The sequence below is a fragment of the Peromyscus californicus genome, unplaced genomic scaffold (assembly GCF_007827085.1).
Source record: "Peromyscus californicus insignis strain IS unplaced genomic scaffold, ASM782708v3 Scaffold_14__1_contigs__length_90479793_seg_2, whole genome shotgun sequence".
NCBI lineage: Eukaryota > Metazoa > Chordata > Mammalia > Rodentia > Cricetidae > Peromyscus > Peromyscus californicus.
In genome coordinates this window covers 26,414,925-26,428,301 of record NW_026294436.1, presented here as the reverse complement: position 1 = coordinate 26,428,301, position 13,377 = coordinate 26,414,925, and the positions used below count along the sequence as shown (strand labels likewise).

The 13,377-nt window shown below is 37.3% G+C and overlaps 1 protein-coding gene across 1 annotated transcript in view; it reads left to right on the top strand.

Moving 5' to 3' along the window:
- Positions 1 to 13,082, top strand: part of LOC128109560 (complement factor H-like) — a 49,296-nt gene extending 36,214 nt beyond the window's left edge. The window contains exons 13-16 of the mRNA XM_052736708.1: positions 221 to 397; positions 2,914 to 3,090; positions 6,086 to 6,268; positions 12,859 to 13,082. Of these exons, the coding sequence (XP_052592668.1) occupies positions 221 to 397; positions 2,914 to 3,090; positions 6,086 to 6,268; positions 12,859 to 13,082 (761 nt within the window). The remainder of the gene's footprint in view (positions 1 to 220; positions 398 to 2,913; positions 3,091 to 6,085; positions 6,269 to 12,858) is intronic.
- Positions 13,083 to 13,377: the final 295 nt, after the last annotated feature.

Sequence of the window (13,377 nt, the reverse complement as noted above, 5' to 3'; positions counted from 1 at the left end):
TACACAATGAAAATATCTCAAGAATTATAACTATCAGTATTCTTTATCCGTGGTCATTCCCACCTCATTTATTTTCATAAATATGAAACAATTCTATATATCTAAGTCAAAATGGGCAACTACAGTATTTACTGTTCTCAATGAACCTTACTATTGTTTCATATATTGGATATTCTACAGTTTCCTGAAAACAAAATCCTTTATATTCTTTTTCTTTTAGGAACTAATTGTGACAGTATTCCCAGGTTTGAAAATGTCGTACTCATAGAAAAGGAAAAAATTTCATACAGGTCAGGTGAACAAGTGACATTCAAATGTGCACCTTCTTATCATTTGGATGGGTCCAACATTGTGACATGTGTTAATCAAAAGTGGATTGGAGAGCTGGTATGCAAAGGTAGTTTGGTGAACTTTCAACATGTATTTATTATATTCTTAGAATATTGATGAAAAGGTCTAAATAATTTGAAAGTGGGCGAAAGTTAGCTTTTAAAGCAAGATGAAGTTGGTTTATGTTTAAAAATAAAATCAGGAAATTGAAAACCCAATGACTAAGCTAATAGAGTGATTGTCTCTAGAGTGTGGTCAATGACTAGCATCATCAGTATTTTTGGACCTGGTTTATGAATGTAATTTAGCACTGAGAAACTCATCCTAGAGATCTTAAATAGAAAAATACCTAAAGGACCTTGAGTCCACTATAATGTCCTTCATGAATTCTGGGCAAACTCGGTTTGTAGACTGTAAACATTTGTGAATGCATTGCTAAAGAATCACCTTTCAATTGATATTTTCTACATATATCATTTTCTCTAGTTGTTAGGATAAAAGGATATTTTTTATTTGATCATAGTTTTCCTATAATTTGATAGTCTTGAAACAATCTTTCCCCCATCATGTTGAAAATGGATTTTTTTCCCACATGATATATCCTGATTATGTTTTTCTTTTCCTCTACTCCTCTAAGTTCCTCACCACCTCTTGTCCCATCTGCACACAGTCCCTTTAAGAAAAGACAAGAGAATGATAGAGACTGAAAGTCCCACTCATTCCCACACTCAGGAATTCCAAAAATACATTAAACTGGAAACCATTATATATATATATATATATATATATATATATATATATATATATATATATATGATCTGTAGGGTTAAAAGTTAAAAAAGAGAAGGAACAAATAAATAAAATAAAGTAAAACCAAAAACAAAACAGAAAAATGAAATGGAATTTAAAAAAAGAAAAGCCCTAACAGGACATTATGAGACAAAGAACCTCCAAAGATGTCTATTTTATGCAGCCTGCCCTTGAGTAGCTTGTTTCTCATGTGATACTTCCTTGCAGAACTCTAAATTTTTGACTGCAAGTGGTCATCAATTGGAAATTGCTTCTAGGTTAGGGATGTAGGCCTATGGCACCTGCTCCTTTTAGCTCTAGAACCCCATCTGGTGCAGGCCCATCCAGGCTCTTGCACACTGACTCAGTCTCTGTGAGTTCATATGTACATCAATCTTGTTTGTTTAGAAGGCCTTGCTTTCATGGTGTCCTCTGTATCTCTTCTGGTTCTTACACTCTTTCCACCTCCTCTTCTGTATGGTTCCTTGAACCATATAGGGAGGGATTTGATTGAGACATTCTACGACAAATCTTGCAATGTTCCAAGGATTCTACATAATGTCTTTATCTGGGTCTCTGTATTTGTTCCTATCTGCAGCAGGAAAAAGCTTCTCTGATGATAGCCGAGCAAGGCACTGATCTAAGAGTATAGAAGAATATCATGTGGAGTCCTTTTATCTCTGTGGGTTTTATTTTTTGGGTTTTTGTTTGTTTGTTTTGTTTTTTTCCCAAGAGTCCTATTTGGTTTCACAGTAGTATTAGGTGTCTGGGCTATCTAGTCTCAGGTTCTTGGTCACCCAAGCAGTGTCAGATATGGGTTACATCTCATGGAGAAGCTCTTAATTTATATTCCATATTTTTTGGTCAATCCAACAAGCTAGGTGTCTTCATTTTCCTATCATAAGTTGCAGACATGATTCCATTGTAAATCAAGGGTGTGTGGATAGGTTGGTGTTTATGTTTCTACTTTGGTAGCATGCAATATACCTTCCTTTACCAAAGATGCTAGCCTATATGTAGGCACCAGCTCGGCTTTGCTGTGTTCAGTGAGTGGTGAAGGTATTGTCTTTCACAATGTGTCCTTGTCTCCAGTTTGTGTAAAACAACCTATAGTCTGGCCAAAAGCCTGGGTGTTTTGGAAGTTCTCATGTGACATCTTTGGCCACTAATTCAATTAGATGTAACCCAATCCTGGTACTAGAAGCTTCATTTGATAACAAGAATTGTCCACTGGGGCTCTGTCTCCCCACATTTTTGGTTATTTCATTTACGTTGTCTTCATATATGTATGTGTTTTAGGAAGTTTCTACTGTATTATGTTTCTATAATATCCCTGAAATGTTGCTTAATTTTAGTTGTACTTCCATGTATTCTGTTCCTTGCCTCTCCTTCCTTCTTCCATAACTATCTATACCTTTTACCCATGGTATGGAGGTCTTTTGCTCTACACCTAACCCCTGTTGGTCTATGGATTATAGACTGACTATCACTGACTTAACAGCTAGTATCCATATAAGCAAATGTACATCATATATGTCTTTCTATGTCTGGATTCCCTCACTCAAAATGATTTTTTTTCTTGTTCCATCCATTTGCCTGTGAATTTCATGAGTTTATTTGTGTGTGTATGTGAGAAAGCGTGTGTGTGTGTGTGTGTGTGTGTGTGTGTGTGTGTGTAAATATACCACATTTTCTTTATCTATTCATCTGTTGAGAAATACATTTAGAATCTTATGTGTTGATTGCATACTTAAGATGAACAAATAGGTAATGATACTTTCTTTTGCTCCTTAGATAATTCCTGTGTAGATCCACCACTTGTGAAAAATGCTACTATAGTAACAAGGCCCATGGATAAATATCCACCCAATGAGAGAGTACGATATGAATGTAATAAACCTTTTGAACTATTTGGGGAAGTAGAAGTGATGTGTCAAAATGGGGTTTGGACAGAGCCACCCAAATGCAAAGGTAGGCCATCATATTTCCCAATGTTTATTTGATAATGTAATTTGGTTACCGTACATTAGTAAAGATAAAGTGAAGTAATTCTTATGAGAAGCATTTCTCTAATTTTCTTTTTTCTTTTAAAATTGAGAATAGATTCTTCTCTCATACAATACATCTCTACTGCAATTTCCCCTCCCTCCACTCCTCCCAACTCACACCCCGCCCCCCACACACACATATCCATTTTCCTCCAGATCCACTCCCTCAGCATTTCCCTTCAGAAAGGAACAGGCCTTCAAGAGACAATAACCAAACAGGACAAAACAAGATACAATAAAACAAGGCAAACCTCCTCATATTGAGGCAGTACAATGTAGCTCAATAGGTGGAAAAGAGTCCTAAGAGCAGGCAAAGGAGTTGGAGATACACCCATCTCCACTGTTGGAGTCCCAGAAAAACACTAAGCTAAAAGCCATAACATATATGCAGAGCACCTGCTGCAGACCCATGCAGGCCTGTGTTTGCTGCTTCAGTCTCTGAGAGCCCATGCTACCACATGCCAGAAGGAGGGCCAGCTATCCTACTCTCATGTCCTAAGGGCCAGCTCAGACAAGCCCTCACCAACAAAGTCAGCTCTACTGTGCTAACCAGACCAGGTGCAGGAACCACTCCACAGCAGGTCAGGGGCAAGGCCAGCTCTCCCACTCTAATGACCCAGGGACCAGATCTCGTGCCTGCCACATATGATAAGGGGTAATGAGATTTTCCTTTTTAAAAAATAATTTTTTATTCATTTTACACACCAACCACAGATTCCCCCTCTCATCCTTCATCCCTCCTCCCAACTCCCTCCCCCAACCCACCCCCCACTTCCATTTCTCCAAAAGGGAGTTAGCAAAACCTGGTACATTCAGCGGAGGCAGGACCAAGCCCCTCCCCCCTGCATCAAGAGTGAGCAAGACGTTCAACCATAAGTAATGGGTTCAGAAAGCCGGTTCATGCACCAGGGATATTCTTACATGTTGAATTCAAAATATGCCTTTAATCCCCATACTTGAGAGGCAGAGGCAATGGATCTCTGTGAGTTTGAGGGCAGCCTGGTTTAGAAAGTGAGTTCCAGGAAGGGCTCCAGAGCTGCACAGAGAAACCTTGACTCAAAAAAACACTATAAACCAAACAAACAAACACACACAAAAAAACCCTCAAAATACAGGTATTTTCTATGAGTACATGTGGAGCCTTAGTTTTACAAGAACAGAAATTTCCCAAATTACCTCAATAAGTCACTTACTATTGAATATGAACTATATATTGCTGATGAATAAATTTACATCATATCTATAAAGAAACTTCAACTGCCTAGTCCACCACTAAAATCTCTGTATGCAGATCACTTGCATGTAAAACAATTCCTAGTAAGTTTGACATATTTCTTCTATTGTTAATTTGTGTTTGAGTTCTGTGATTATAAGCCATATTTCTCCTATTTCCCTTGCTTTGGAGGAATAGTTCTCAGGAATTTTATTTTGGCATACATCTTTTGTTGGTTTTGAGTACACAATTTGAGTATGCTATCTCTAATCATTTCCTAACCACCTATCTCTGAAGTCATCCTAAATCTGTGATTGCCATCCTTACTAATTCTGACACTTTATATTTCAAAGAAAAAGTAGAAACTATACTTACCTTTGAAATCTATTTGTACTTCCCATTTTCCATGTTTTACTTAAAGATTCCCTTAGCATTTCCTGTTACATATATTGAGCACCATTCTCCAGTGCTAGGTTTCATCTCAAAAATAAACATAACTTTATGAGCAGAAAGATCATCTAGTATATACCCTCATTTTACCAGTTACTTTTCTCCTAAAGTCTAATTGTTATTTTTATTCTGTATAAGAAACTCTGTTGGTGATAATCCTCTTTATCTTCTTTTATCTGATAATGTCTTCATTACCATCTTTATTGGAAAGGCTAGCACCACACGACATAGAACTCAAGGTAGACATTTATTTCCTTTTACTTCCTATGGCCTCCATGGTGGTAGATGGGAAGTTACTTTATTTTGGATCTTGAACCTGGGTGACTGGTGATTCCATAATGATGTTGTTTTTCGAAATGTTTTCATTAAGCAGTTTCAATACATACATCTGCATGAACTTCAAGGGACTTGTCTTTTTTGAGTTTAATCAGCTCTTAAATATGCACATGCATGCCTTATGCCCAACCTTTTTCATTTTCCTTCATGCTAAAATATTTTCTTTGAATCTTGGACACTTTTTTTTTCTTCTAAACAATGTTGGAGTTCAGTTCAGTTTCATGATGCTCCTGGTGACACCTTACTCAACACAGCATACCATCAGTAGTGCTTGATTTCAGTCTTTTCCTGTGGCTTCACCAGGACAATCAGCAGTCTGGAAGAGAAATAAATATCACAAAGCATTATGTAGCTAGTTGAGTCCTGAATATCTTAACTAGAATTCTCAATGTCTTCCCTTTCCTATATTGTTTACTAAAAATGTTATGTCCAAGAACTCTCATTGTACCCAGCAAGAATGACATATAGATGCTATACTTACTTCACCCACATCAGGGATCCAGGAAGCCTCTTTTGCCTTCTGTAACTTTAAAAGTTTTACATTCTTGTCCATAAATATGTGTTGCTAAAAAATGATGATGAAGATAAGGTATATATAGAGCAAAAAAATACTCTGGTGTCTTGAAAACAAAGAAATTCTGCCTGTCTACATTGGAGTCTGTGTGCTCAGAAGCTATTAGTCCATTTATGAGCAGTGGAAGGCTTCAGAGCAGACATGCTTGTTCCATTTCATTAAGTGCTTTAGGTGAGAAGGAAGGAAGGACTTGTAACTTTCAGTTTAAATGATTGAAATTTATTCTAGTAATCATTTCTGTAGCCAGAAATCACTAAAGTCTTCTTTAGCACTGTACTTTCATTGGTTCTGTTTAAGCCTGTACTTTGATTTGATTTCTCAAACATTCAAATGTTGTGTTCTTAGATTCAACAGGGAAATGTGGGCCTCCTCCACCTATTGACAATGGAGACATCACCTCCTTCCCATTGCCAGTATACGCACCATTATCATCAGTTGAATATCAGTGCCAGTCCTTGTACCAACTGCAGGGCAACAAGAAAATAACATGTAGAAATGGAGAGTGGTCAGAGCCACCAAAATGTTTATGTAAGTACCTCATTCTTATAGATCATAGGAGATTCAGTTTCATGATATGGATATTTTTCTGTTAATAACATTCACAAACTAAAAGTACTCTTTTGCTTAGTGTTTGATTGCCAAATATCAGCTTGTGAAGAAAGCAAAATTATTAGATTTTTTTTTATATAAAAATAGTTTCCAGGCAGCAGTGGTGTCTGCCTTCAATCCCAGCACTCAGGAGGCAGAGGCAAGCGGATATCTGTGAGTTCGAGGCCAGCCTGGTCTACAGAACTAAACCCAGGGCAGGCATCCAAACTGTATAGAGAAACCCTGTCTCAAAAAACCAAAAGAAAACAAAAAACATTGGCAAATATAATTATGCATGTTGTTCTTTATTATTGAATTTTTGCTGACATATATTGATATCCATAAAACTTTGTGCCAGCATGACATTTCCGTACCCATTGTTTCAGTCAGTGCTCTGTTGCTTTGAAAAGACACCATAACAGTTTCCTCGACTGAGGCTCCTTCTTCTCTGATGACTCTAGCTTGTGTCAAGTTGACACACAAAACCGGCCAGTACAGAGGCCATTCTTGTTCAAATCACCACATCTGTATATACCTTGTACTTATTAAATCTAGTATACCTCACATAAGCTCCTCTTCCCTTAATTTACATCATCTAGCTTGTATCAATCACTGTCAGGCATTCAAGAGGAATTTTAGTTTTTCTTTCCACTCTGTGAGAAAGAAAACAAAGGACTTGTATTCCTGTGTTTGCCTCATTTCACTTAATGACCTTTAATGCCTTTTTCTAACTAAAACAATAGAAATTATCTATAATGTCTGAAAAATATTTCTTGTATAAATATACCACATTGTCATTATAAGTTCATCTATTGGCGAGCATCTAGACAGTTTTCCCATCTTAGATACTATGACATAGTAATGTGCAATAAAAGTGTATATGCAGGTTGAATAGGTTGATTTCATTTCCTCTGGGTACATACCAAAAGAGGGATACAGGGACAGAATATGAAAGATCTATTTTTAGATTTTCATGAAATGTCAATATTGTTCTCCATAGTAACTGCATAAACTCATGTTCCCCTTAACAGCTTTTGAGTTTATTTTCCACTACATACTCACAAGCATTTGTAAGTTTTAAGTGTTCCTTTCTTTAACACAATTCTAACTGGATGATAAGGTATCTCATTGGAGCTATGATTGGCAGTGAAATGATAGCTAATGATACTATCTTTTTTTTTCCTCCACAGGCATGTATGTTTATTCTTTTGTAAAGTGTCTGATAATTTTACACAGTGTTGGGTGGCTTGTTTTCCTTTTTAAAAGTATTTTGAATTCTGTATTTATTCTTGACATAGGAAACTCCTTACATTGCATATATAAACCCCTGACAATGAAAAACTGACAATCATTTTCTCCAAGTCTACAGGCTGTCATTTCTTAATTGTATTGATTATGTTCTCTGCTATACACAAGTATTTCATTGTGATATACTCCACTGGCCAAGGTTTGCTTCTGTGTCTTATGTTTTGGGATTCCAGCCAATCATTCAGTGCCCCAAATCAGAGAAGTGTTACCCTGTTGTCTTTCCTTGTAAGTTCAGTGTTTCTGTTCTTACATTTATGTCTTTGATCAACTTTGAGTTGATTATTTTCCCCCAGAATGAGAGGCAGGAATCAAATTTTATTTATTTCTACATGGATATCAATTATCCTTGTATCATTTATTGAATATGCTATAAGTTCTCTTACATATGTTTTGGAAACTATTAATATCAATTAACATTATATGCATACATCAATTTTTCAGATCTCTTTTCTCATTCATTGGACCCTTTATCCCAGTGTCATGGTGTTCTGGTTACTGTAGGGCTCTTGGTATATAACTAAATACAGTATTATGATATCTCCAGATTTTATTCTTTTTGCTCAAGTTCCATTTGTTTACTTATTCTATTGTTCTTCCATCAAATTTAGAACCCCTCCTTTTGTGCTGTTATCCATCCCCTTTTCCCAAGTCTCCATGGCAGGTGGGGCGGTCTTAGGACCCAGAGGAGAACAGAGGCTAGGGTGCCAGGGGGTTTGAATATATAAGTGTGAGGAACAACTTGGAAATCTGCATCTGGGGCAGCTTGTTTACTGGGGTAACAGGCTAGTTTATATATAGCTTAACGATAAAGGGACAAGCAAAATACACCTAGCTTGCATACACAGGTCAGACAGAGGTAAGGCAAGCATTTATCAGTTCAAATACCAAAAAGTCCCCATGGAGGGGGGAGTGCAGGGAGGGAACATGCAGAGGGAGAAGTGCAACAGAGGTAGCTCATCCCTTAGTTTATTAGCTGACAGGCTGTCAATCAAATAACACATGTTGGCACCAGCTTTCTGGTTGGGAGGAAAAAATTTGCTGGCTTTTAAAATAATGAAGTGAATCCAGGTTTTTCAACCCAAGTCAGGAATGAATGCCTGACTCCTACTGTAAAATCTCAGAAAGATTTTGGCTTACAGGCACACTCCACTGTCTAGTTTGATAATGGAAATCTACACAATTGTGTGGGAAAAATGTTATTGGTACTTCACTGGGGTTTCACAGAGTATCCTAACTGGCATGGAAAACATGGACATTTAAATATTAATATTACAATACATTAATAAACAAATTTCTCCATTTTTCTCTTTTCAGATTCTTTCAGCAGTTAACTGATAGTGTGGTAGAAGTCTGTCACTTCAGTTGTTAAATTCATTGCTAGATTAATTTTTTGACATTAATGATAACAAGATTGACTTTATTGTTAATTCTCAGGAAACAATGGAATTGATCTATAGTAAAGGGCTGATTTTTGTATAATGATACTGCATATCACTACTTAATCAGTTTTGTTTTCAGTTCTTATATTTTGGGTGAACTTTTGGGATTTACATGTATAAGAATAAAATGATTTGACTTTCTCCTCAATAATTGTATAGTTTATCTTCCAAATTATTAAAATTCAAATTCTGATACTTCAGTAAAAAGATTTGGGAGAGTGGACACCTGTTACTGCTGATCATATAGTCATTTTTTATTTATTGAAAACAGATAGTCTTTTCAGACAACATTCCCTGATGAGTTTCCCATCCCTCTCCTCCTCCCAATCACCTCCCCATTTCCTCTTGCTCCCAGATCCGCTCCCTTTCTGTCTCTCAATAGAAGAGAACAGGAATCTAGGAGATAAAAACCAAGCATGACAAAATAAAATATAATAAGATGAGGCAAAAACCATCATATAAATATTGGATATGGCAACCCAACAGGAGGGAAAGAGTTCCAAGAGCAGGCAAAAGAGTCAGAGACCTGTAACATGAATTACTAAACAGTCTTGTTAACAAAAAACCCAGAGCCAGATATTGGGGAAAATTCTTAAAGATCAGAGAGGCAGAGAGCAAACCGCTAGTTCTTACTCCTACAAAATCCTCAGCCAAAAGAGAGCAAGCTTCTCTCTCCACCCCATCTTATCACTTCCTCTCTCTGCCCAGCTCTATCACTTCCTGTCTGTCTGTACACACCTCCAGACCTTTATGGTTAACTAGTGGCTATCTCCTTCTTCTGATTTTCAGGCAAGCTTTATTTGGTAGAGCACAAATAAAATATCACAACAGAGACCCACTTGTACTCATAGTCAGGAGTCCCACAAAAACATTAAGCTCCATTGTGTATATGCACCACATTTTATTTATCCATTCTTCAGTTGAAGGGCACCTAGGTTGTTTCCAGGTTCTGGCTATTACAAATAATGCTGCTATGAACATAGTTGAGCATGTGTCCTTGTGGTATGATTGAGCATTCCTTGGGCATAATGCCCAAGAGTGGTATAGCTGGGTCTTGAGGGAGATTGATTCCCAATTTTCTAAGGAAGTGCCATGTTGTTTTCCAAAGTGGCTGTATAAGTTTGCATTCCCACCAAGAGTGGAGGAGTGTTCCCTTTGCTCCACATCCTCTCCAACATAAGCTGTTTTCAGTGTTTTTGATCTTAGCCATTCAGGTATAAGATGGTATCTCAGAGTTGTTTTGATTTGCATTTCCCTGATGATTAAGGATGTTGAGCAATTCCTTAAATGTCTTTCAGCCATTTGCGTTTCCTCTGTTGAGAATTCTCTGTTTAGCTCTACAGCCCATTTTTTAATTGGACTGTTGGGTATTTTGATGTCTAATTTCTTGAGTACTACTCAGCAGAGAAAAACAAGGAGATCATGAGGTTTTCAGGCAAATGGATGGAACTATCAGGAAAATATCATCCTGAGTGAAGTAACCCAGACTCAGAAAGACAAACATGGTATGTACTCACTCATAAATGGATACTAGATGTAAAGCAAAGGATAACTAGACTGCAACTCACAACTCCAGGGAGGCTACCTAATAAAGAGGATCCTAAGAAAGACACAGGGATCACCCAACTACAGAGAAATTGATGAGATCTACATGAACAAACTGGGGGTGAGTGGGGGAGGTAATGGAGGGCAAGGGTCAGGGGAAAGAGAGCTTAGGGGAATGGGAGGTCCCAGCTGGATTAGAAACAGAGTGGGAGAACAAGGAAAGAGATACCATGATAAATGAAGACCCCATGGGAATAGGAAGAAGCAGAGTGCTAGAGAGGTCCCCAGAAATCCACAAAGATACCTCCATGATAGACTACTGGCAATGGTTGAGAGAATACCTGAGCTGACCTACTATGGTGATTGGATGACCAAACACACTAGCTGTCGTGATACAACTCTCATCCAGTGACTGATGGAAGCAGATGGAAAGATCCACGGCCAAGCCCCAGATGGAGCTCCAGGAGTGTCTAATCTGAGCAAGAGATATTGAGACCATGACTGGAAAAAGCACAGGGACAAATAGCCAAACTAGTGGAAACACATGAACTGTGAACCAATAGCTAAGGAGCCGCCATGGAGCTTGACTAGGCCCTCTGGATAAGTGAGACAGTTGATTAGCTTGAACTATTTAGGAGGCACCCAGGCCATGGGACCGGAACCTGTCCTTGGTGCATGAGCTGGCTTTTTGGAACCTAAGGCCTATGCTGAGACACTTTGCTCAGCCTTGGTATAGGGAGGAGGGGATTGGACCTGCCTCAACTGAATCTACCATCACCACCCAGCTCTAAAACAAACTTTTAAGAGAATTTTTGTACCTATATTTGCCTCTTCTCTATACTTTTATTATATCTTCTGTTTTCATGGGATTTATATGTATTTAATATTTGATGTTGGTAGTTATATTTCATTTTTGAGTGTTGCTCTCTCTAGAGCACATTTAGTTATGCTAGATATGCATTCATTCAGTTTTTAATTGATTATGCTTTATTTTGTATTGGTTTTTTGGTTGGTTGGTTGGTTATTTGACTCCAAGTTGATGCATCTCAATGAACTTCTGAACAGTTAGAATTGTCATTTGGAATGGTCAGGATTTTTCTCCTAATGACATTTTTTACCTATTTTAATTAACTTATACAGCTGTCAAATTTCCAATTATTTGGTCTGAGTCTGTTTCAAACTGTATCTTGCCCATACATTTTTTCACTCACAACCCCCATTGGATTTTTTTTAATTTCTTTAATTTTTTTCTGTTTTCCCTTGGAAATAATTGTGTTTTTTAAAAAATGATTTTTTAAAACTTTTCAACTGACAGGTGGGGTGATAGAGACAGCTCAGGGTACCAGGCTCTTAATGTGTCAAGATTCCTACAGTGGGTGCCAGCTCATAGAAGATGATGCAGATTTTCTCAGAAACTGTTATTGGCAGATCTGCTACTCACAAGGGCTTTTTTTTTTTTCTGGAACCCTCAGCAGAGGGAGGTCAGTAGGATTCTCCTTTTACTAGACAATGGCATGACACCAGAGGCTGCAATCGGAAATGGTTATGGGAATTTGTCATCCAGTCTGTAGTACTTAGTCCCAGCCTTTACAGTAGAGTATGATCAGATGTGTTGTGGGGCAGGATGGCAGCACTAAGTGAATTGGTTGCACACAGCATGAACTTGGACATTATGCCCTCTTGGTTTTCTTGCAATGTAAAGAAGGCCAGGGGACAGGGTTGTAGTTGCTGAAGCTGCTTTCCAAGCGGGTTACTAACTTATCCAGTGTGATAACTTGATAGGTTTATTTTTAAAACTATGAAAATCAAAATCATAACACAATAATCACTATTCATAGTTACAACCCTGTGAGTGAATGATGATCATTATGAAGGTGGTTATGATTTGGCTTTCTAAGAGCAGTCTTTTTCAGTATAGTCATCTCACTGAACATTAGGTCTGAATATCATATACATGTCAAGGTTCAAATGTTTTACCTTTGCCCAATATCTAAATCAATGCAAACAACCACAAATGTCCTGAAATCCTGGTGTCTTATTTCATTCACATTAGGTATTCTTGTTTTGAAATCCAATTATCACATTAAAAACATTGTTTTGATACTATTTGCTATTCAATACAAACTGATTCTATGTGCAGGTTTAATACAGGTTTTTAAAATTTTTGAGAAATAATACTTGAAAGCTGAGTCACTGTAGGTTTATGTATTAATAAACTTTTGATAATTTTTCTTTCAGATGCATGTATAATATCGGAAGAAATTATGGAAAGACATAACATAATTTCCAGATGGAGAGAAAACAAAAAGCTTTATATCCGATCAGGAGACTATGTTGAATTTCAGTGTAAATCTGGATATAAACAGACAAAAACATCACCTCCATTACGTACAACGTGCATTGATGGTCACATCAATTATCCCAGTTGCTCCAAAAACGTTCTTGGTTCAATGGGTGAATGAACCTTTGTTTAGAAATGTGCATGTCTATTACTAATACAGTTTACTTTATGTTTGAAGTATTGTTTAACTCATTTCTTCTCATAAATATAAACTTGTGTTGATGTATGGTGATTAATAATTTGGAGCCTGAGAGATCACTGCCACAAATGCAAAGCAGTACATTCAGAACTCCTAAAGCAGAATGGGCTGTGTGCTATCACAGTAACCAATGGCAAGACAATAGATGTGACCTGTTAGTGTCTGTTTCTACCCATCACTCATTTCAATCTAAGGCTTTGATTCATGGTGAACAGAA